Genomic DNA, 23,948 nt, shown 5'->3' with positions numbered 1-23,948 from the left:
CATCAACGTAGACACACTGGAGCCAAAATGAACTACTGCAAAGAATGTGGGAGAGGCTTCCACACACCAAGTACATTAAAAATACATGAACTCTTCCACAGTGGGGTCAAAAAGCACATCTGTGACCAGTGTGGGTCATCCTTCACCACTTCACGTGAGCTTAAAGAAAAAGCATAAGGGAATCCACACAGAAGAGACACCATACAAGTGCAGACACTGTGACAAAAGCTTCTCACAATCAGGTCATCGTAACAAACATGAACGTACACACATGGAAGTGAACTTCAGCTGTGACCAGTGTGACAAGAGCTTCAGGAATCTCAGTTCATACTCCGAACACAAAACGATCCCACGCTGTAAATAAACTGTTTCACTGTTACCAATGTGCAAAAACATTCACTTCATTATCTGCTCTGTGCAAACATCAGCCTGATCATGCAGGACTGAAATCACTGGATCACAATGAATCTGAAGAGAGAGAAAGATCCTCTTCTGGTTTTAGGCTCAGACTTAAAAACCTTGATATCAGGCTCCACAGAGTTCAGATGGAATCTCCTGTAAAGAGTGTCAGCTGATGTCACACTTGGATCTGATGAGGTAGCTCTGATTTCTGGAGCTGCAGTGAATAATCCTGAATGTTACATTTAGGAAGCTGCATGTATAGATATGTATATCAAGTTTATTTTTTTTCCTTTGAGGGATTTTAATTCTCTAAAATGTTATCCCTGTTACATTTTAATCTTTGTTTCCTTAGGACACAGTAGTGTTTAGTAGTTGTATTCATTTTATGTGTTACCTAAGTTTAATTTGGGCGATCGTGGCTTAAGAGTTGGGAGTTGGGAGTTCGCCTTGTAATCGGAAGGTTGCCGGTTCTAGCCCCGGTTTGGACAGTCTCGGTCGTTGTGTCCTTGGGCAAGACACTTCACCCGTTGCCTACTGGTGGTGGTCAGAGGGCCCGGTGGCGCCAGTGTCCGGCAGCCTCGCCTCTGTCAGTGCGCCCCAGGGTGGCTGTGGCTACAATGTAGCTTGCTATCACCAGTGTGTGAATGTGTGTGTGAATGGGTGGATGACTGGATATGTAAAGCGCTTTGAGGTCCTTAGGGACTAGTAAAGCGCTATATAAATACAGGCCATTTACCATTTAATTTCAATTCTTCATTCATATTTAATCTTTTGCTGTGGTAAAATCTTCTCTTAAATCATTTTCTCCCAAAACTGCAAATGTTTTCACATCAGTTGCTCTTAAAACTTCCAAAATGAACCAAATCTGTCCACCAGCTTTGAAACAACACCTGCTGTGACTTTATGTCCAGAAAAAAGAAACTCAAGCTAAACTGGTTTTGGGCTGTACTTCCATGTAATACCAGTTTGTACCAGAAGATGAAGCAGTGAGTCAGTGTAACCTTTATTTAATTAGGCAAAGACCACATTCGTATTCACAGTGGCAGCAAAGAAATGTTGAAAGTTAAAAACAGCAGCACACATCTGGACCATTGTAAAGATCACAGGTGACTACTTTTACTTAATTCAAATTCTGTTAAACCTCTAATTTTTGCTCCTCCTTTCACTTTAGTGTATTTAGTCCTTGAAGTCCACATGTTGTTTTTTAATGAATTTTGATCCACATGTTTGCTGCTATTTTCTTGTTGATTTGAAGTTTGTATTACGAAATCCTGATACTGTTAAAGTGTTAGTTATATTTGATGAAGTCTGTGTAGAGTTTATCTTATTAAACAGTTTGGTGTGAAAAATAAAGAAATGGTCTCAGAACAAGTAGTTTGAGCCATGATTTCAGATTCAAAGTAATTTAACTGTTTTCAATGGTACATGTGGAGGTTTATCACAGGAGGCGACTTGGCTGTTCTCCACCCACACTGAAGAAGGATCCTGCAGCTCATTAAAAACTCTAAAATGATCTTCAAGGATAATATGTTTGATTTTTCTTAAAAAGGTGCTGTTGGTGTAACATAGTTAAATAGAGTTGAAGTTAAATCCCGTTAAATGGGACATTGGCGCCACCTACTGTTGAAAAAGTCACCCTGCAACATTCACAAAGGGCAAGGGATTCTGGGTAATTCTCAGAATAATGGAGGATTCCTGCGAGGTAAGGAATGCGCAAATGTCGTGGGGAGGAAAATTCATATCGCAGGCTGTTAAAGTAATACAGTCTGACCGGATTATTTTTGTTGTTTATATATCATTTGTTGCGGGTCATTTCTCCAGTCTTTATGTTGAACTGAGTGCACGTTTATGTGAGATTTATTTATTGGGAGGAGAGGAAACAAATCGGGAGCATAGTTAGCTAACTCTGTTGTTGCTTTCATTCCAACTCAGTCCTTATTTATATGAAAGTAGCTATATTGTGGTGGGGCTTGTTTATTTGTTTTGTTTGTTTTGTCTTTGCTTTACTTTTACTTTATATGTTGTTTGTTTAATTTAAGGCTAAAAGAAAATTAAATCAATGAGAGGTAAAATTTGAGGGGTAGGGACTAATAACGTCTGCCTACTCCCTTTCGAACAAAAGTATAGAATTATATTTTGTAATGATTGTGAATACACATGTTTGAAATAAAAATGAACTGAACTGAACTGTTAGTGATCCTCCATCTGGATGGATGATAAAAGCCCCGGAACAATCTAGCAGGTGGAGATGGCCCATATCTCTGGGACTGATTTGTGCTAATAACGTCCATTGTATGGACTGATAACATCCGAAGCTGGTGAATAAAGTCAGCCAGGTGCTACCTGTGCCATTACCCAGCATACACCACTCCTTCCATAAATGCAGTAAGCGATACAAATGTATTTAACTTATCTGCTGTTTTTCAGGTTGTTGTTTCCATTTATAATTCATTGTGTTCAGTCACTACAATGCGATTTTGGAAATGCATAAATATACAGATAACGGGCTCTTCCGCGGAAATCTCGTTTCGTCAATAAACAACGTTTAGAGAGCTCTATAGTATTCAATAAGAGGACCCTGCACGTCAACTCTCGAAGTGAGGGGGGTACCCTGCGCGCCAATAAGCGAAACAGAGGGAGCCTGACCATGCGTCACACGTTTGATGTGTGTTGGGCTGAAGCGGCATCTATTAACCAACTCGCAAGATTAAAAAAAAAAAACTGAAAATAAACCACCAAACACGAAAACACCAGACATTATAATACAGACTTATAATTTGCACCGATGTATTTTTGACATTCTACCAGCAAAAAGTGAGCGCGAGAGCCCTCGGTGCGCCTGCTTGCTGCTGAAGTCAAAGTAAACTTTATTGTCATCTCTGCTACATACAGTACAGAATATAGAGAGACGAGACGACGAGGCTCCAGTTACAGCAGTGCAAGTGAACAAACAATGTATATAAGAAGAGTAAGAAAATAAATATACACTTTAGGACTAAGCATTGAGCCAAATTTAGTAATGCCAACAAATTAAATGAACAATATTTGTCTCTTATATATAATACATGTATATGTAAAAGATACTTTTCTTTGAATGAGGATTTAAGGTGATGGGAAATATAAATAACTGCAACTTGAATCTTTACTGAAGCTCAGTATTTGACAGAGTTCACTCACATGTACTCAGCAGTGTACCTGCACATGTGATGTGACAATAAAAGTGATTTGATTTGAGAGTTCAAACTCACTGCTGTAATAACTAATAATGATTAATATAATAACTATAATATTGGCCATATCATATTTACACTGACTTTAGTCTCATAAACAACATTAGCTAATTGTTATTTACTAGCTGATCTTAAATGACTGTTCAGTACAGAAATGAAGCCCAACAATCATGTTTTACAGTCCTGTGGTCTCAGCCTCAGATACTTATTAAATCACACAAAGCTCGTGTAGAAACACACAAACAAATGTACAAAATATGTTCTTCGCCATTTCTGTCAAATAAACCTGTATGAAACGTTTCCAGCGGTTAGTATCATGGTTGCTAGGCAACCTGGGCAGCGCGACGGAGGCTAGACCATCCCATTTCACAAGCCTATAAGCCTCGCACTTCCGGCCTTAGCGGTCTTTGAGTACGCGGCCCTTGTGAACCGTTATTCAGAACCTGAATTAGGATACAGCCTCTTCCAGTTCTCAGCACCGCTCCTCTCTTTCCCTGAGTACTTGGTAATTCTACTTCCCACGATGACGTTTTGATGGAGGCCAAGGAAAAGAGTTTAGGAAAAGGAGATGGGCACTAATTTTGAAATAAAACCCCACGTGGTTACGTTGCGCAGCTGAGTCACGTGACCGCACAGTACCAAATCACCACGGAGCCAGGAAAAAGGGGCGGAGAAAGTGTGTGTGCAGGAGAGGAGTCGAGCAGAGAGAGCTGCGTTTTCATGAAACGGGAGTAAAGTAGTAAACTTACAGGAAAATATACCACTACCAACGTTTAGATCGATATCTGCATCGATCAGCACACCCTTGTCTCCTGGATCCGAACCACGTGGGTCTCTGCTCCCTGATCTGTTTCCTGTTTGGAAAGACTTCCAGCTTCATCACGAAGTTGCTCTCGGTTTGTGGGCTCATCTGAAGGTAAGCACCGAGCTAACTTTAATGTGGGTTCAGTTTCTGTTGAGAATAATAGATTGCTTGGTATACATTGGACTGTAGAGTTTGTGATTGCTTGCAACATTATAAAATGGCGGTTGCTAGGGGGTAAGAATACATACAGAAAAATGGTCTTGGAATATGAACAAAAGGATGGGCTGCAGGGCAAGAGAACAACCAACCCCCACCCCCAGGAAGGCACAGATACAAGCCTGGGGGAGGGAAATCAGCCTTTAGAATAGGACTTCATAGGATGATCTCCAGATGCATGTGTATTTCATGTACTTCCAGCGTAAATAAAGCCGATATACAAAAGCTGATTTTGCATATATATTGTATGTGTGTATATGTGTATGTATTAGGGGTGCAACGATACACAAAATTCACGGTTCGGTTCGACACTTTAGTGTCACGGTTTGATATTTTTTCGATACAAAAAAAAATGTTCATGCCTTTTTAATTTGTAATTTATTAAAATTCTAAATATATATTTGAACTCTAAAGTACAGTTTTTGATCTGATCGAGAAATCACTCATCTTTGGAAAATAGAGGGGTTTTTTTTACAGAGAAATGGCTCTTTCCAAAATAAAAGCTATACTATACGCTTCTTCTGGGGTATATTTGCAGCAGCATATTAACCCTTTAAGACCTACCATAGAACCAAGTCCACCAGAGCTTATATTATATTTTTACATGCTGTAGTGCCATTTTTGGGAGCATTTCAAGTTGCTATACATCAATAAAACCATTATAGGCCAACTTTTAATAATATGTCTGAATTAAGTGCATAGTAATTACATACATTGCAAAAAAGTGCAATAAACTACAAAAAAATGTAAAATCGTTTTTTTAAACATATATTTCTAGTTAGTGAAATTTAAGAGGCTTATCCCTCAAAACTGTAAATACAAAAAAGTTGCACAAAATAGTTTCCCACCACAGGACATTTATTTTAAGTGTCTTCATAGTTTTATTTTTGAAATACACCAATTTTTATATACTGCAGGAAAACGAAAATAAATATTATAATGCAAATTTGCAAAAAAACAGCATATGCATCAAAATAAACTATTTCCAGCAGTGCAATATGAGTTCTAAGCATCCCAGAAACGACACAGAAAGTCATAAAGTCAAAGATAACTTTTAAAAACACAAGTATAAGCTCATAAGGCCCTGATTAGGGATGGGTTTCGTTTAGGTTTTATCCGATACTGGTGCCAAACCGGTACTTTTGAATCCGTGCCGGTACTTAAACAGTGCTCGAACTGGTGCTTAAAGAATGGCGAACACAAAATTGGTCCAAAAACCTCTCATGTTCAGCTGCTTTTTTGTAAAAAGATAACAATGTTAGCCTTTTCTGCAGCTATGGGGCATACAGTTGTGGTCAAAAGTTTACATACACTTGTAAAGAATATAATACAATGGCTCTACCGAGTGTCCCGTTATTTCTAAAACTCTGATTTTTCTCTGATAGAGTGATTGGAACAGATACTTCGTTGTCACAAAAAACATTCATGAAGTTTGGTTCTTTAATGACTTTATTATGGGTTAACAGAAAAAAGTGATCACATCTGCTGGGTCAGAAATATACATACAGCAGTGCTAATATTTGGTTACATGTCCCTTAGCCATTTTCACTTCAATTAGGTGCCTTTGGTAGCCATCCACAAGCTTCTGGCAAGCTTCTATTTGAATCTTTGACCACTCCTCTTGACAGAATTGGTGCAGTTCAGTTAAATTTGATGGCTTTCTGACATGGACTTGTTTCTTCAGCATTATCTTTAATGTTTTTAATGAGGTTTAAGTCAGGACTTTGGGAAGGCCATTCTAAAACCTTTATTCTAGCCTGACTTAGCCATTCCTTTACCACTTTTGATGTGTGTTTGGGGTCACTGTCCTGTTGGAACACCCAACTGTGCCCGAGACCCAACCTTCGTGCTGATGATTTTAGGTTATGTTGAAGAATGTGAAGGTAATCCTCCTTCTTCATTATCCCATTTACTCTCTGTAAAGCACCAGTTCCATTGGCAGCAAAACAGCCCCACAGCATAATACTCCCACCACCATGCTTGATTGTAGGCATGGTGTTCTTGGGGTTAAAGGCCTCACCTTTTCTCCTCCAAACATATTGCTGGACATTGTGGCCAAAAAGCTTGATTTTTGTTTCATCTGACCACAGAACTTTCCTCCAGAATGTCTTATCTTTGTCCACGTGATCAGCAGCAAACTTCAGTCGAGCCTTAAGGTGCCGCTTTTGGAGCGAGGGCTTCTTTCTTGCACGACAGCCTCTCAGTCCATGGAGATGCAAAACACGTTTGACTGTGGACAATGACACCTGTGTTCCAGCAGCTTCTAATTCTTGGCAGATCTGCTTTTTGGTGATTCTTGGTTGACTCTTCACCCTCCTGACCAATTTTCTCTCAGCAGCAGGTGATAGCTTGCGTTTTCTTCCTGATCTTGGCAGTGACGAAACAGTGCCATGAACTTTATACTTACAAACAATTGTTTGCACTGTTGCTCTTAGGACATGCAGCTGCTTTGAAATGGCCCCAAGTGACTTTCCTGACTTGTTCAAGTCAATAATTCACTTTTTCAGATCCATGCTGAGCTCCTTTGACTTTCCTATTGTAGTGTTTGTGGGCGTTTGTATCCAATGAGCCCTATTTAACTGGTCTAAGAGAAGTCACTAGCTGTCATCACTCATAATCACTCACAAGAAGTTAAGAGGCCATGCTATGAAGCTCAGTTCACTGACAACTTTCTAAGTCACCAAAATTGCTAATTCATGTTGCCGTATGTATATTTTTGACCCAGAAAATGTGATCACCTTTTTACTGTTAACCCATAATAAAGTCATTAAAGAACCAAACTTCATGAATGTTTTTTGTGACAACGAAGTATCTGTTCCAATCACTCTATCAGAGAAAAATCAGAGTTTTAGAAATAACGGGACACTCAGTAGAGCCATTATATTATATTCTTTACAAGTGTATGTAAACTTTTGACCACAACTGTATATGGTATCACTCTTGGCTGGAAGCAGTGCTTAAACAATGTAAAAAACACAAACTTTGTCCAAAACCTCTCATGTTTAACTGTTTTCCACTTTTTCTTTGGTCATTTTAGCCTTTTTGGCCAGGGTGAAGGGAGTATCTGCCATCAAAAAAGAAGACAGCCGCATGTAGCTATGATGATGTTTGCTAGTTCACCTTACGTGCATTAATGTAATAACGTGGTTAGCCTACTTAACGTAAATTGCACGCGAACAACATTAAGCTACTCACGCAGAGAAGAAAGGCTGCTGCTGCCGTCATAATTTCTGCTACACTGGCAGGGCTAGGGGCCAGGACTCTACTCTTTGGGTTTTTGGGGATGTTGCTAACTCCAGGTCCGATAACAGGCAACCTAACCGCAGTAGATGTGCACGGTGTGAGGTCTCGCAGCAAGCTATCAAATACGGCGCAATAATATTTGACAACTTTTAACTGATTTTTCTAACTTTAATACACTAAAGTTAAACCTAATTTCTTTTTTATTTTTAGATATACAATTTTTATTCGTTATCAAGAATATCATAAAACATAACAACTAAACAGAAAAAAGAAAAAAAAAACACATCCACACACACACCCGCAATTGCTCAAAGTTAATCAGTGTGTTGTTTTGATACAAATCGCCAATTACCCTTAACCCTTTACAGCCGATCGGAGCGGGCACGCTCTGTTTTGCGTAACTATTTTTAAATCCCGGTAGCTCTGCAACCAAGTAAGCTAGCGCAATAATTTTTTTTGCATATGAAACTGGAGGAGTTGTACTTACATCTTATGCCATCAGCTTGTCCTAGGTCACAGTTTCCTTCCACATATAGCTTTGCAAAAACTGCATAAAAATCACTTGCAGCAACAAAAACATGATATTCCAGAAACACGCTTCGCCGATCCATCAGCTGTTTGTAACACTTCCTACGTCCATCAGCGCGAACTATCACATGACCGCATGACCTGCCCGAAACCGGAAGTGACGTCATTTTGCGGAAATGTAGTTTTTTTACGATCGGGGCCTTATGAGCTTGTGTTTTACTTGTTATGTGTTTTAAAAAGTTATGTTTGACTTTATGACTTTCTGTGTCGTTTCTGGGATGCTTAAGACTCATATTGCACTGCTGGAAATAGTTTATTTTGATGCATATTCTGTTATTTTGCAAATTTGCATTATAATATTTATTTTCGTTTTTCCTGCAGTATATAAAAATTGGTGTATTTCAAAAATAAAACTATGAAGACACTCAAAATAAATTTCCTGTGGTGGGAAACTAGTTTGTGTAACTTTTTTGTATTTACAGTTTTGAGGGATAAGCCTCTTAAATTTCTCTAACTAGAAATATATGTTAAAAAAACAAAAACGATTTTCAATTTTTTTGTAGTTTATTGCACTTTTTTGCAATTTATGTAATTACTATGCACCTAATGCAGACATATTATTAAAGTTTGGGCTATAATGGTTGTATTGATGTATAGCAACTTGAAATGCTCCCAAAAATGGCTCCACAGCATGTAAAAATATAATATAAGCTCTGGCGAACTTGGTTCTATGGTAGGTCTTAAAGGGTTAATCCCTTTTTGTGCCACTTCTCGAACATGCTACAAGACATTCCTGGAACAAAATCTTTGCACTTCATTCTTGACTCCTTTACTGAGAAACAATCTTCTCTACCCAACCTTTTACGCATTTCCCCCCAGACCCTTATTGTATTATAAATGATTGGGTTATTCTTAATCCCCATTTTTAATATTGTTTTTTTTGTCACAGACAGCTAAGCTCCAAAGGGAATAACGTAAAGTGGACCAAGAGTCTAGGTGAGAGTGAGAATTTCGATAAGCATGTAGCCACTCCCATAAGACACGGCTATGACATGCCCAATTATAAAAAATTTAATTTGGTAAGCCTAAGCCTCCCCTATCTATAGGCAGTTGTAGAGTTCCAATCCTTAATCTAGGTTTCTTGCCACGCCAGATAAATTTTGAAAAGGCTTTTTCTATATCACAAGAAACTTTCTGAGTGATCAATAAAGGTAGCATTTGTAAAATGGTAATGGCAAATGGCCTGTATTTATATAGCGCTTTTCTAGTCCCTAAGGACCCCAAAGCGCTTTACATATCCAGTCATCCACCCATTCACACACACATTCACACACTGGTGATGGCAAGCTACATTGTAGCCACAGCCACCCTGGGGCGCACTGACAGAGGCGAGGCTGCCGGACACTGGCGCCACCGGGCCCTCTGACCACCACCAGTAGGCAACGGGTGAAGTGTCTTGCCCAAGGACACAACGACCGAGACGGTCCAAGCCGGGGCTCGAACCGGCAACCTTCCGATTACAAGGCGAACTCCTAACTCTTGAGCCACGATCGCCCCAGTAGGGGATATGATACAATGGGGCAAAAAAGTATTTAGTCATTCACCGATTGTGCAAGTTCCCCCACTTAAAATGATGACAGAGGTCAGTAATTTGCACCAGATGTACACTTCAACTGTGAGAGACAGAATGTGAAAAAATAATCCATGAATTCACATGGTAGGATTTGTAAAGAATTTATTCGTAAATCAGGGTGGAAAATAAGTATTTGGTCAATAACAAAAATACAACTCAATACTTTGTAACATAACCTTTGTTGGCAATAACAGAGGTCAAACATTTACTATAGGTCTGTACCAGGTTTGCACACACAGTAGCTGGTATTTTGGCCCATTCCTCCATGCAGATCTTCTCGAGAGCAGTGATGTTTTGGGGCTGTCGCCGAGCAACACGGACTTTCAACTCCCGCCACAGATTTTCTATGGGGTTGAGGTCTGGAGACTGGCTAGGCCACTCCAGGACTTTCAAATGCTTCTTACGGAGCCACTCCTTTGTTGCCCGGGCGGTGTGTTTTGGATCATTGTCATGTTGGAAGACCCAGCCTCGTTTCATCTTCAAAGTTCTCACTGATGGAAGGAGGTTTTGGCTCAAAATCTCACGATACATGGCCCCATTCATTCTGTCCTTAACACGGATCAGTCGTCCTGTCCCCTTGGCAGAAAAACAGCCCCATAGCATGATGCTTCCACCTCCATGCTTCACAGTAGGTATGGTGTACTTGGGATGCAACTCAGTATTCTTCGTCCTCCAAACACGACGAGTTGAGTTTATACCAAAAAGTTCTACTTTGGTTTCATCTGACCACATGACATTCTCCCAATCCTCTGCTGTGTCATCCATGTGCTCTCTGGCAAACTTCAGACGGGCCTGGATATGCACTGGCTTCAGCAGCAGAACACGTCTGGCACTGCGGGATTTGATTCCCTGCCGTTGTAGTGTGTTACTGATGGTGACCTTTGTTACTTTGGTCCCAACTCTCTGCAGGTCATTCACCAGGTCCCCCCGTGTGGTTCTGGGATCTTTGCTCACCGTTCTCATGATCATTTTGACCCCACGGGATGAGATCTTGCGTGGAGCCCCAGATCGAGGGAGATTATCAGTGGTCTTGTATGTCTTCCATTTTCTGATGATTGCTCCCACAGTTGATTTTTTTCACACCAAGCTGCTTGCCTATTGTAGATTCACTCTTCCCAGTCTGGTGCAGGTCTACAATACTTTTCCTGGTGTCCTTCGAGAGCTCTTTGGTCTTGGCCATGGCGGAGTTTGGAGTCTGACTGTTTGAGGCTGTGGACAGGTGTCTTTTATACAGATGATGGGTTCAAACAGGTGCCATTCATACAGGTAACGAGTGGGGGACAGAAAAGCGTCTTACAGGAGACGTTACAGGTCTGTGAGAGCCAGAGATTTTCCATGTTTGAGGTGACCAAATACTTATTTTCCACCCTGATTTACGAATAAATTCTTTACAAATCCTACCATGTGAATTCATGGAATTTTTTTTCACATTCTGTCTCTCACAGTTGAAGTGTACCTCTGGTGCAAATTACTGACCTCTGTGCAAGTTCCCCCACTTAAAATGATGACAATCGGTGGCTGACTAAATACTTTTTTGCCCCACTGTAAACGCGGGAGAATACTCATTTTGATTAGGTTCACACGCCCCTAATTTCTAAACCTAATTTCTAGTAAGTGGCCCAGCCCCTCCTATATTTTTATGTATGTGGCCCTTAGTGAAAAAAGTTTGGACACCCCTGAGGTACAGGATCATCAGGAGGTCCTTTGTCCCTCTTTGGAGGAAACTCCCACTGGGTTTAAATCTTGGACTCTCCATCATTTGACCCTTAGAACTGAAGAAGCTTCTCAGATGAGAGGTGAAACGTCTTCAAGCAACTCAAAGAAGTCCAGACGCTTTTCTTTCCAAGCTCCTTAGACTACGATGACCTGGATGACTAAGAACCTTCACAGACAGATATATATATATATATATATATTAGGGGTACAACGATACACAAAATTCACGGTTCGGTTCGGTTCGATACTTTGGTGTCACGGTTCGATATTTTTTCGATACAAAAAAAATGTTCATGCCTTTTTAATTTGTCATTTATTAAAATTCTAAATATATATTTGAACTCTAAAGTACAGTTTTTAAATTTAACCCTAACCCTTGTGCGCGTTTTTTATTTTGACAGCGAATGCGCACCTGCGGACCACTTATGTGCAGCCCTGGTTATTTAGCTCGTCATATTGCAGCCACAGAAATAATTTTGTCCATGAAACCATAAAGCTGCACTTTCTTTTTGCCTTATAGTCTCATTTGTCATAACTTCTCTGTTTTGTGGTAAGCTTTTCTTTGGCTGTCACTTCTTCACCCTGACCTGTCTTATTTGGCTCAGCAGAACTAAAATATATATTCTGCTGCTTTTACACACGGACTCACATAAGCTCAGCGATTCTCTGTGCGATCAACCTCTCACATATTTAAGCTTGCTGCGGGAGATTTCACTTGTCATGTTTGCATAGTAAGCTAACAATTAATAAGACGATGTCAGAGGAATTGGTGCACAAATTATCATCACTCACAGATCAGTGCTGTCGCTCTCTATACACAGTTCGCACGATTGCAAAGTGAAAGCAAAAAAACAAGCGCAAATTCAAACGCGATTTCAATATGTCACATATTGACAGTGGCTCACCGATGCCAATGACATAATTACCCAGCTACATTTCTGAAAGAATGCAAAAGCATTGACATATATTTTTCCTTCCTACAATAGCCCGACGGGCAGGGCAGAGATAGATTTTGGTACCCCGACTGAAAAAAATCGCTAGCTCCGGGACGTCGGGCTAGCGATATTGCGAGCCCTGTATCTGATTGAGGAATCACTCATCTTTGGAAAAGAGAGTTTATTACAGAGAAATGTCTCTTTCCAAAATAAAAGCTATACTATCCGCTTCTTCTGGGCTATATTCTCAGCAGCATATTAAACAGCTGTCTAAATGACTCGGCTAAAGTTAGTAGCATGCTTGCTTTTTTTTGTCTGCTTCCACTTGTCTTTGCACTAGGATGATGTCGGCGTAAATGTGCAGTCATATTCGTTGTGTTCCCACTAGTGCTTTCAGGTTAATCTCGTTGAAATGACCTTAACGCCACAACACGGCAAATCTCCGTTAACGAGCTACCGCCGATCACCCTGTGCATGGGGCTAGACGGCCAACACGTTAACGAGCTAACTGCGCTAACACACTAGTTCCCACCCATGTAATTGAGCATTGCATGGCACATCCAACATACTGTTTTACTTTAGTCCATGACTCGCTTACCTTCAGGGTCATACGTCACATGAAAACCAAAATAATTCCAAACGCCAGATCTGAATGAGAGTGGTGGAGGTCCATGTTGCTGAGAGCTTAACTTCTATCTTGCTAGCTTGCCCTGCGCTCTTCCTTCTGACTATGCTGTCTGTGTTGAGCGCTCAGTGGATCTGCGCTCGACAGTGCAGCCTAGGCGGAGTAGTCAAACGCAGATTCACTGAGCGCTCAACACAGACAGCATCGTCAGAAGGAAAGTTGATAAAATAAATTACAAATTTTGTATTGTTCGATACATATGCATATCGAACCGAAAGCACTGTATCGAACGGTTCAATATCGATACGAATATCGTTGCACCCCTAATAAATAAATATATATATATATATATATATATATATATATATATATATATATATATATATATATATATATATATATATATAGCCTAGGCTGCACTGTCGAGCGCAGATCCACTGAGCGCTCAACACAGACAGCATCGTCAGAAGGAAGAGCGCAGGGCAAGCTAGCGAGACAGAAGTTAAGCTCTCCTTACAACATGGACCTCCCCCACTCTCATTCAGATCTGGCGTTTGGAATTATTTTGGTTTTAATGTGACGTATGACCCTGAAGGTAAGCGAGTCATGGACTAAAGTAAAACAGTATGTTGGATGTGCCATGCAATGCTCAATTACATGGGTGGGAACTAGTGTGTTAGCGCAGTTAGCTCGTTAACGTGTTGGCCGTCTAGCCCCATGCACGGGGCGATCGGCGGTAGCTCGTTAACGGAGATTTGCCGTGTTGTGGCGTTAAGGTCATTTCAACGAGATTAACCTGAAAGCACTAGTGGGAACACAACGAATATGACTGCACATTTACGCCGACATCATCCTAGTGCAAAGACAAGTGGAAGCAGACAAAAAAAAGCAAGCATGCTACTAACTTTAGCCGAGTCATTTAGACAGCTGTTTAATATGCTGCTGAGAATATAGCCCAGAAGAAGCGGATAGTATAGCTTTTATTTTGGAAAGAGACATTTCTCTGTAATAAACTCTCTTTTCCAAAGATGAGTGATTCCTCAATCAGATACAGGGCTCGCAATATCGCTAGCCCAACGTCCCGGGGGTAGCGATTTTTTTCAGTCGGGGTACCAAAATCTATCTCTGCCCTGCCCGTCGGGCTATTGTAGGAAGGAAAAATATATGTCAATGCTTTTGCATTCTTTCAGAAATGTAGCTGGGTAATTATGTCATTGGCATCGGTGAGCCACTGTCAAAATGTGACATATTGAAATCGCGTTTGAATTTGCGCTTGTTTTTTTGCTTTCACTTTGCAATCGCGCGAACTGTGTATAGAGAGCGACAGCACTGATATGTGAGTGATGATAATTTGCGCACCAATTCCTCTGACATCGTCTTATTAATCGTTAGCTTACTATGCAAACATGACAAGTGAAATCTCCCGCAGCTTAAACATGTGAGAGGTTGATCGCGCAGAGAATCGCTGAGCTTATGTGAGTGCGTGTGTAAAAGCAGCAGGATTTATATTTGACTACGATGACCTGGATGACTGAGAACCTTCACAGACAGATATATATTTTAGTTCTGCTGAGCCAAATAAGACAGGTCAGGGTGAAGAAGTGACAGCCAAAGAAAAGCTTACCACAAAACGGAGAAGTTATGACAAATGAGACTATAAGGCAAAAAGAAAGTGCAGCTTTATGGTTTCATGGACAAAATTATTTCTGTGGCTGCAATATGACGAGCTAAATAACCAGGGCTGCACATAAGTGGTCCGCAGGTGCGCATTCGCTGTCAAAATAAAAAACGCGCACAAGGGTTAGGGTTAAATTTAAAAACTGTACTTTAGAGTTCAAATATATATTTAGAATTTTAATAAATGACAAATTAAAAAGGCATGAACATTTTTTTTGTATCGAAAAAATATCGAACCGTGACACCAAAGTATCGAACCGAACCGAACCGTGAATTTTGTGTATCGTTGCACCCCTAATATATATATATTGTATTTTTTGTGTGTGTCCCAGCTGAGTAACAGGAGTCTGGTGGAGCAGCAGAAGGACAGTTTCATCCATTTGGACTCAGCTCAGCCACTACAGAGGAAACAATGACTTCAACACAAAAGGTGAGAAAAATATCACAATTACACTTTTTGAAGCTGTGTGCACAGCTGTTTATTTATTTATTTCATTTTATTTTACCTTATTTTTATTGAAAAACCTGTTAACATCAGCTTTATCTTTTGCATCCTGGGTTCCTCCATATATACAGAATCTACATTCACAACCAAAAACCACAGAAGTTAGAAGGAAATACAAAGATCATATTTTATAAGCACACATTGAAACAACAATATCATCAGTTGAACTTGCAATTTCTTATGCGTAAAAGATTTTCTCCACTGATAAATATTTCTTCAATAATGTAATTTTCTTTACAACTCTCATTGTGTCACATCATTGTAATGTGATACTGTCACCAGAAGGTGATGGTAACACACCAACAATGTGTTTGTTGACATGTTTGATTCCACCAACGGAGGGAGTTTCAGTTTGTTCCACGACTGCATTTCACTCACTGCCGCTGTTTGTATCTCTGTCACTGCAGGACCAACATGGAGCGAGAAGTCAGCGCTCTCAGGAGGCCGACAAACCTCACAGAAGAAAAGGAGAGAAAACCTACAGCTGTGACGAGTGTGGAAAGGCTTTTACCCAGTCTGGAAATTTAAAAAAACACCAAGTCATCCACAGTGGAGTTAAACCTTACAGCTGTGATTTGTGTGGAAAGTCTTTTACCCAGTCTGGAAGTTTAAAAACTCACCAACTCATCCACAGTGGAGTTAAAGCGTACAGCTGTGAGTTGTGTGGAAAGTCTTTTACCGAGGCTGGAACTTTAAAAACTCACCAACTCATCCACAGTGGAGTTAAACCTTACAGCTGTGATGAGTGTGGGAAGGATTTTACCAGGTCTGGAGGCTTAAAAAGACACCAACTCATCCACAGTGGAGTTAAGTCATACAGCTGTGACTTGTGTGGAAAGTCTTTTACCTTGGCTCAAAGCCTAAAAACACACCAGCTCATCCACAGTGGAGTTAAGTCATACAGCTGTGACTTGTGTGGAAAGTCTTTTACCCTGGCTCAAAGCCTAAAATCACACAAACTCATCCACAGTGGAGTTAAACCTTACAGCTGTGACTTGTGTGGAAAGTCTTTTACCGAGGCTGGATGCTTAAAAAAACACAAACTCATCCACAGTGGAGTTAAACCTTACAGCTGTGACTTGTGTGGAAAGTCTTTTACCCAGGCTGGAAGCTTAAAAATACACCAACTCATCCACAGTGGAGTTAAAGCACACACCTGTGACTTGTGTGGAAAGTCTTTTACCCGGGCTGGAGAATTAAAAATACACAGACTCATCCACAGTGAATTTAAAGCGTACAACTGTGACTTGTGTGGAAAGTCTTTTACCCACGCTCAAAACTTTAAAGCACACCAACTCATCCACAGTGGAGTTAAACCTTACAGCTGTGACTTGTGTGGAAAGTCTTTTACCCATCGTAAATGCTTAAAATTACACCATATCATCCACAGTGGAGTTAAAGCACACAGCTGTGAGATGTGTGGCAAGACGTTTGCTCAAAATAGCGACTTACAGAAGCATCTAGTTACCCACTCTGGAATTAAGGCGTACAGCTGCGACTTTTGTGGAAAAAGTTTCAGCGACAAACAGTACCGAAATATTCACCTACGGTTTCACACTGGAAATGATGTTTCCCGCTGTGATCAGTGTGGGAAACTGTTTGCAACAGATGCACAGTTACAACAACACATGTTTATCCACACTGAGGAGAGACCTTATAAATGTGACCTGTGTCAGAAGACCTTTAAATCTCCACATCACCTGAAAAAACACCAAAAGACCCACACCAGAAAGTAACTCTACAAGTGCAGTTATTGTGAGGATGTATTTATGTTTTATCTTGTAATTTTAACCTGATTGTTTGGAACAAGTCTGATCAGTAAACTTATGGAGTTATACTGAGTGTTATAATGTAAACAGTAAAATGTAATTGGACGTTGGCAGAGATGCTCTTTGTTTCAGGCGACATTCAGGATAAAAACGTTAAAGGAATTCCCTGACTTACACTGTCTTTGTTTAGAATCAGAGCGACACAGATGGATCCAGTTCTCAACCCTGTTGTCACTGTGGTGGTGGGAAAGCTTCTCTGTGACCTTTGTAGAAAAACTTCCAATCATCAACGGGACCTTAAACCACAAACAAAGCCACACTGGAGACAAAATGAACTACTGCAAAGAATGTGTGAGAGGCTTCCACACACCAAGTACATTAAAATACATGACCTCTCCACAGTGGGGTCAAAAAGCACATCTGTGACCAGTGTGGGTCATCCTTCACCACTGGACATAAGCTCAATGAAAAACCATAAGGGAATCCACACTGTGACAAAAATGTTTGCCCTAGACTGCAGTTTATTGTCACTTTGCAGTTTCCATGTCCACTTCATAAGGTAAAGAAAAAGCATCCTTACATCTTAGTACAGGGGTGACCACCTCCAGGCCTCAAGAGTAGGGATGGTTACCGGTATCCGGTACCACATAAACTGTAGTAACCAGACCAGAAAGCAGCACACATTTTGGTGCTTTTTTTCCCTGAGATGTCATACACTTTGGATTCTAGCCAATCATTTTACGTTTCCCAGGATAGTAGGCGGGCCCAGGTATGTACGTTCTTTTCCAGCAGAGCTACAGATTAAAAATACCCAAGGCGAAGTGGCTGTACTTCACAGCAAAAGATGCAAACTAAGCAGCCTGCAACAAGTGCTTTAAGGTGATACTGTGCAAAGAAGGTAACACCTCAAAATCTGGTGAAACACCTGGCGACACATAGCGTTTTTTTAAAAGCCAATAAATGCACCGTATTTGATAGCTTGCACATCTACTGTGGGTGTAGTGCATGTTATCGAACCTGGAGTTAGCAACATCCCCCCAAAACCCGAAGAGTAGAGTCCTGGCCCCTAGCCCTGCCAGTGTAGCAGAAATTATGATGGATGATGATGTCAGTGCAGCCTTTCTTCTCTGCGTGAGTAGCTTAATGTTGTTCGTGTGTAATTTACGTTGAGTAGGCTAACCACGTTATTATATTAATGCATGTAAGGTGAACTAGCAAACATCATCGTATTTACATGCGGCTGTCTTCTTTTTTGATGGCAGATACTCCCTTCACCCTGGCCAAAAAGGCCAAAATGACCAAAGAAAAAGTGGAAAACAGTTAAAAAAGAGAGGTTTTTGGACAAAATTTGTGTTTTTTCCATTCTTTAAGCACTGCTTCCAGCCAAGAGTGATACCATATATGCCCTGTAGCTGCAGAAAAGGCTAACATTGTTATCTTTTTACGAACAACAGCTAAACATAAGAGGTTTTGTGGAAAAAGTTTGTGTCCTCTATTTTTTAAGCACCGGTTCGAGCACTGTTTAAGTACCGGCACGGATTCAAATGTACCGGTTTGGCACCAGTATCGGATAAAACCTAAATAATACCCATCTGTACACAAGAGCCAGTGTCTTTTAGGTTTTAGATAACACCCTTGGTCAATACACCTGGTACAGATGATTAGTTCATTGCCAGGCCTCTAGAGAACTTCTAGAAATGCCGATGGGGTAATTTTTCCCAATTAAGTCAGCTGTGCCGGATCAAGGTCACAAACCTGCAGGAAACCAGCTCTTGGGCCTGGAGCTGGCCATCCCTGTATTTGTGGATACAGTTTCAGCAACAATAGAAAGACATGGATTTGTGATTAACTTGACAATGTCCTGCATGATAACCATATCCTGGAAACACATGTCAAATTCTGCAACTTTTAAATTCACTGTAGATTTCCTCGCCTCTAGTGTGCCCTTTAATGGCAAAAGTATGAGAAACAAGTCTTCAAAAACCTTTTATAGCGCTTATATAATCAGCAGCTCAGAATAACCTGTCGAACCTGAAGCAGTATAATATGTTCAGACTGACAGACGGGGTCATAGGTGCAGTGATGCAAACGTTGCACTGATCTGTTGTCATGAAGAGAGAGTTGAACGTAAAAGTGAAGCCGTCAATTTACTGGTCAAGCAACGTCACTACCCTCATCTGTGGTTTTGGCTAGTGACCAAAGACTGAGGTCATGGATACATGTGGTGGTAATGAGCTTCCTCTGAAGGGTCAAAAATCCAATCAAACTTCCCCCTTTTGAGCTAGCAATTTGGCAACAGGTGGAAGAAAAAACGCCCTTTTAACAGGAAGAATCCTCCATTAGAACCAGGCTCAGGGAGGGGCGGCCATCTGCCGTGACGTGTTGGAGTTAGAGAAGGAAACAGCACAAAGACATGCTGTGGAAGAGAGCCAGAGAATGATTTAATGCAGAGAGGTCTATTAACATATAGTGGGGGGAAAAGGTGACTGAAGAAATGACATGGACACTGTTACGGTCGCTGACCTCTAGTGACTCTCCCTTTGTAGAAGAGGTTTTTTTTTTCTCCTTTTCTTGTGTTGCAGGTCTGCCTCATGAGCCGCAGCTGAGGTGTGTTCTAGCTCATCAGCCAGAGCATATAGTTTTCCATCCTAAACTGCCACACTCCTGCCACTTCCCCAATTTCTGCCAGAGCTGTGAGCTGTAGTGTTTTGGGCAGCGGGCCTTAGTGTGTATGTGTGTGAGAACTTAAAGCCTGTGGAACTTTGGTTTCCTTTCTTTTATTGTAAGCAAAGGTGTGCCCTTATTGTGTTAATTAGTTCATCATTGTGGAAGCAGGTAGGGGTTCTCTGCCATTTTTGTTTCAACTGTTTTCTCCTGTTCTTGGTTAGACAGGGAGCTCAGCCATTGTATTTTGTTTTGGTTAGTGAGTACTTGGTTTGATTTCTAGCTAAAGGGGGTGTTTTGTTTGTTGTTTTGGCCTTGGAGACCCTGAAGAAAAGAACTTCCCTGTGTTTGTTTTTATTGTAGTAGTTTTGGGCAATAAATCTTGTTTAATGACATCTATTAGCAGACATCAACAGCAGATCCAGGATATGTACTGTGTCCACCAAAAAACTGTTTAAACACCATGAAACAGTTTCAACCTATTAACAGCAAAGACCTGGAGGACATCTTAGGTCAACTGAACTCCTCCTCCTGCTGTTTAGATGTCCTGCCAACAAGTTTTTTCAAAAAGGTCTCAAAGACTTTAGAGTCAGACCTGTTACAGATCGTCAACTTTTCTTTATTATCAGGTGTGTTTCCAGAATCACTAAAAACTGCTGTAATCAAACCTATACTGAAAAAGGACAATCTTGACAAGACACAAATGAACAACTACAGGCCGATCTCAAATCTCCCGTTTTTAAGTAAGATCATTGAAAAAGCAGTTTCCCAACAGCTCAGTTACTTCTTAAAACAGAATAATTGCTACGATGCCTTCCAGTCAGGTTTTAGACAGAACCACAGCACTGAAACCGCTCTGACCAAAGTGTTTAATGACATATGTCTGAATACAGACAGTGGAAAAATGTCAGTCCTAGTTTTACTGGACCTCAGTGCAGCATTTGATACAGTTGACCACAACATATTACTCAAACGACTGGAGAACTGGACAGGTCTTTCAGGAACTGTACTAAACTGGTTCAAAACATACGTAGAAAACAGGAAATACTTTGTATCAATAGGTAACTTCACATCTGAGCAGACAAGTATCACATGTGGAGTTCCCCAAGGTTCCATCTTGGGACCCCTTCTGTTTAACATCTACATGCTCCCACTGGCACAGATTATAAACAACAACAAAATAAACTATCACAGCTATGCAGATGACACACAAATATATATCACAATGTCACCAGGAGACCGAGGCCCTGTACAGGCTCTTGGTAAATGCATTGAGGAAATCAATGACTGGTTGTGCCACAATTTTCTCCAACTAAACAAAAACAAAACTGAGGTAATAGTCTTTGGCGCCAAAGAAAAACGATTACAGGTCACCAGAGAACTTCAATCTATACATCTAAAAACCACAAACCAGGCGAGAAATTTGGGTGTAGTGATGGATGCAGACCTAAACTTAGAAAAACACATTAAGACAATAACAAAGTCAGCTTACTATCACCTCAAGAATATATCAAGGATAAAAGATCTGATGTCTCAACAGGACCTGGAAAAACTAGTCCATGCATTCATCTTTAGTAGGCTTGATTACTGTAACAGCATCTTTACAGGTCTACCTAAAAAATCAGTCAGACAACTACAGCTCATTCAGAACTCTGCTGCTCGAGTCCTCACTAAGACCAAAAAAGTGGACCACATCAGTCCAGCTCTGAGGTCCTTACACTGGCTGCCTGTCCGTCAGAGGATAGACTTTAAAGTTCTGATGCTGGCCTATAAAGCTCTGAATGGTTTAGGACCAAAATACATCAATGACCTCCTGACCCAGTATGAACCATCCAGATCCCTCAGGTCATCTGGATCCGGTCTTTTATCAGTTCCCAGAGTCAGAACCAGACACGGAGAAGCTGCATTCAGCTTTTATGCTCCTTATATCTGGAACAAACTCCCAGAAAGCCTCAGATCAGCTGAAACACTCAGTTTATTTAAATCCAGATTGAAGACTCACCTGTTCTCAGCTGCATTTGAATAAAGCACCATATCCACACTTTAAGCTTAAATTTCAAAACTTACATTTAACTACTGATTTTATCTACTGTTCTGATTTTATCTGTTTTGATTTTATATACTGTTGTTTGTTTGTTTGTTAATTAGTTAGTTAGTTTATTTGCTTGTTTTATTCAATTTTAAATCATGCTTTTTATTTGTTCTTGTTTCTAATGTCTCTGTAAAGCACTTTGAATCACCTTGTTGTTGAATTGTGCTATACAAATAAACTTGCCTTGCCTTGCCTTGCCTTGCCTATTCTCCAGTAGCTCAGGTGTTCTTTTTCACTTTGCGTTACCCCTCACTCCAGTCAACACTTCGTTTTTAAGTGGGGCGTAACAGACATGTTGAAATCAATTCTCCAACAGAAAGTAATTGATCTAGATTGTGAATATAAGGAGCATAATATAATAGATCCAGAAATAGATTCTGAAAGTAATTTTCTTTCTTCTTTTGTTAAAAATTGTAATTATTTCACACAGGAACAATATGAAAAAAAAAAAAATCAACCTAGACGGGAAGCTCTCATTAATTCACTTTAACAGCAGAAGTATGTATTCTAATTTTGATTTCATTAAGGACTACTTGCAACAATTTTCTCACCCCTTCAGTGTTATAGCCGTCACTGAAACTTGGTTCAATGTCCATAAAGGAATAGATTTCTGTTTGAATGGATATGATTTAAAATACATGAATAGATTAAATAAGGCGGGCGGCAGGGTTGCTACATATGTTCTGTAGAATATTTAGCTGATTTAAAGTTTAGAAATGTGTTAAAATATAATGTAGAACTGTTGTAGAGACACTGACACTGCCCTCACTATAATAAAGGCTGATTGTAGGAGTAGATTGTAGACCTCGCCCTCTGAGTGGAAATTCCCCAGAGGATGTCTTAGGGTGGGGGTCTCAAGATTTGTAACTGTGGTCTGGAAGTGAGAGGGGTTTTATGACCTCTAGGGAGTCACCTACACCCACAGTGTTTTAACGGTCACACACACACATCCACACGCACACTCACTCATGTGCACACACATACACACAGGTATGCGCACACACTCACTCACGAGCACTCACATAGACACAGACACAGAGTTTCCAGCACACCGTAAGGGGTTTTATGATGGGGTCACCTCTATAAAGCTGGCTGTAACTAACAAAGGGGTGAAGATTTTTGCAGAGGGACACCGGCCTCTCTTCCCTTCTAGAAGTGCATGCTTAAATGAAGATAAATGAAGATGAAAATGACTACTGAGTCCGGTGCCATCTCTGGACGCTCGAGGAATGAAAAGAACCGGGGTAAAACTGATTTCTCAACAGTTTTGGTGCCGAAACCCTCGGGATTCGCTCTAGGCCCAGAGATGAATTGGCGGAGCTGAGATCGTGAAAAGAGGCGAACAGAGAGCTAGCTCACATGATTAAAAGGTAAGCACGACCTGTTTATTTTCGAACCGTGCATATTGTTTAAAGCCTAAATTATCTGTTCGCTAAGTTGAACGTATCCCAGTGTAAATTCACTCAGTAGAAAAAAAGGCGGCTAGCGTCCGTCTCAGTGCGTTAAAGCAAGAGACTTTTGTAAGAACTCCAAGTTGATGTTTAGCGCCCCGTAAGAAAATCTCAGTGCGTTAAAGCAGCAGATTTTTGTTACGGATTAATAGAATCGGTGTTTCATCCATCTTAGTTATTAGGAAAAAAGTGGCGGTGATCCGTCCTCTTGCGTTAAAGCAGGAAATTTGTGTTACTATTAGTTAGAAAGCGGGGCCGAAAGGCTTTGTCGCCGGCTAAGGGCCGTGTGCGCTCCGAGTTTGGCAACTCCACCCTTGGTTGGACGCGTCCTTGGGATTTGCCAGGTTGGTAACCTGGGCACTGAGGGCGCCCTAAATAACTAAAGCTAGGTGTTGGATCCTAGTCGTGGTTGATAACCTGCATGAGAGTGGGGGCAAGTTGCTTTGTTAGTGAGAGA

General features: G+C 40.7%; 2 protein-coding genes and 1 long non-coding RNA gene across 4 annotated transcripts in view; all 3 read left to right on the top strand.

Annotated features, from left to right (window-relative positions):
• The window catches only part of LOC146713003 (uncharacterized), a 4,704-nt gene extending 2,940 nt beyond the window's left edge, over positions 1-1,764 (top strand). The window contains exon 2 of the mRNA XM_085446200.1: positions 1-1,764. This exon is cut by the window's left edge and continues 2,388 nt beyond it. The gene's annotated coding sequence lies outside the window, so the exon portion shown is untranslated.
• Positions 1-23,948, top strand: part of LOC146713001 (uncharacterized) — a 209,296-nt gene that overhangs the window by 164,889 nt on the left and 20,459 nt on the right. The window lies entirely within an intron of this gene.
• LOC146713002 (uncharacterized) lies at positions 15,229-22,248 on the top strand. 2 transcript variants are annotated; one of them, XM_085446113.1, is made up of 3 exons: positions 15,229-15,440; positions 15,923-17,270; positions 17,475-22,248. In XM_085446113.1, the coding sequence occupies exons 1-2, from the start codon at positions 15,423-15,425 to the stop codon at positions 17,249-17,251; spliced, it is 1,347 nt and encodes a 448-aa protein (XP_085302239.1). In that variant the 5' UTR covers positions 15,229-15,422; the 3' UTR covers positions 17,252-17,270; positions 17,475-22,248. The 2 variants fall into 2 exon arrangements, with proteins under 2 accessions (XP_085302239.1, XP_085302234.1); XM_085446108.1 differs by having other exon boundaries at positions 15,923-22,248.

Source organism: Copadichromis virginalis, linkage group LG3 (genome assembly GCF_057382275.1).
Source record: "Copadichromis virginalis isolate Kocher_CV1m ecotype Utaka linkage group LG3, C_Virginalis_male_GT1.1, whole genome shotgun sequence".
Classification (NCBI taxonomy): domain Eukaryota; kingdom Metazoa; phylum Chordata; class Actinopteri; order Cichliformes; family Cichlidae; genus Copadichromis; species Copadichromis virginalis.
The sequence above is the reverse complement of the archived record's forward strand: the minus strand, read 5'-3'. Positions and strand labels throughout refer to the sequence as shown.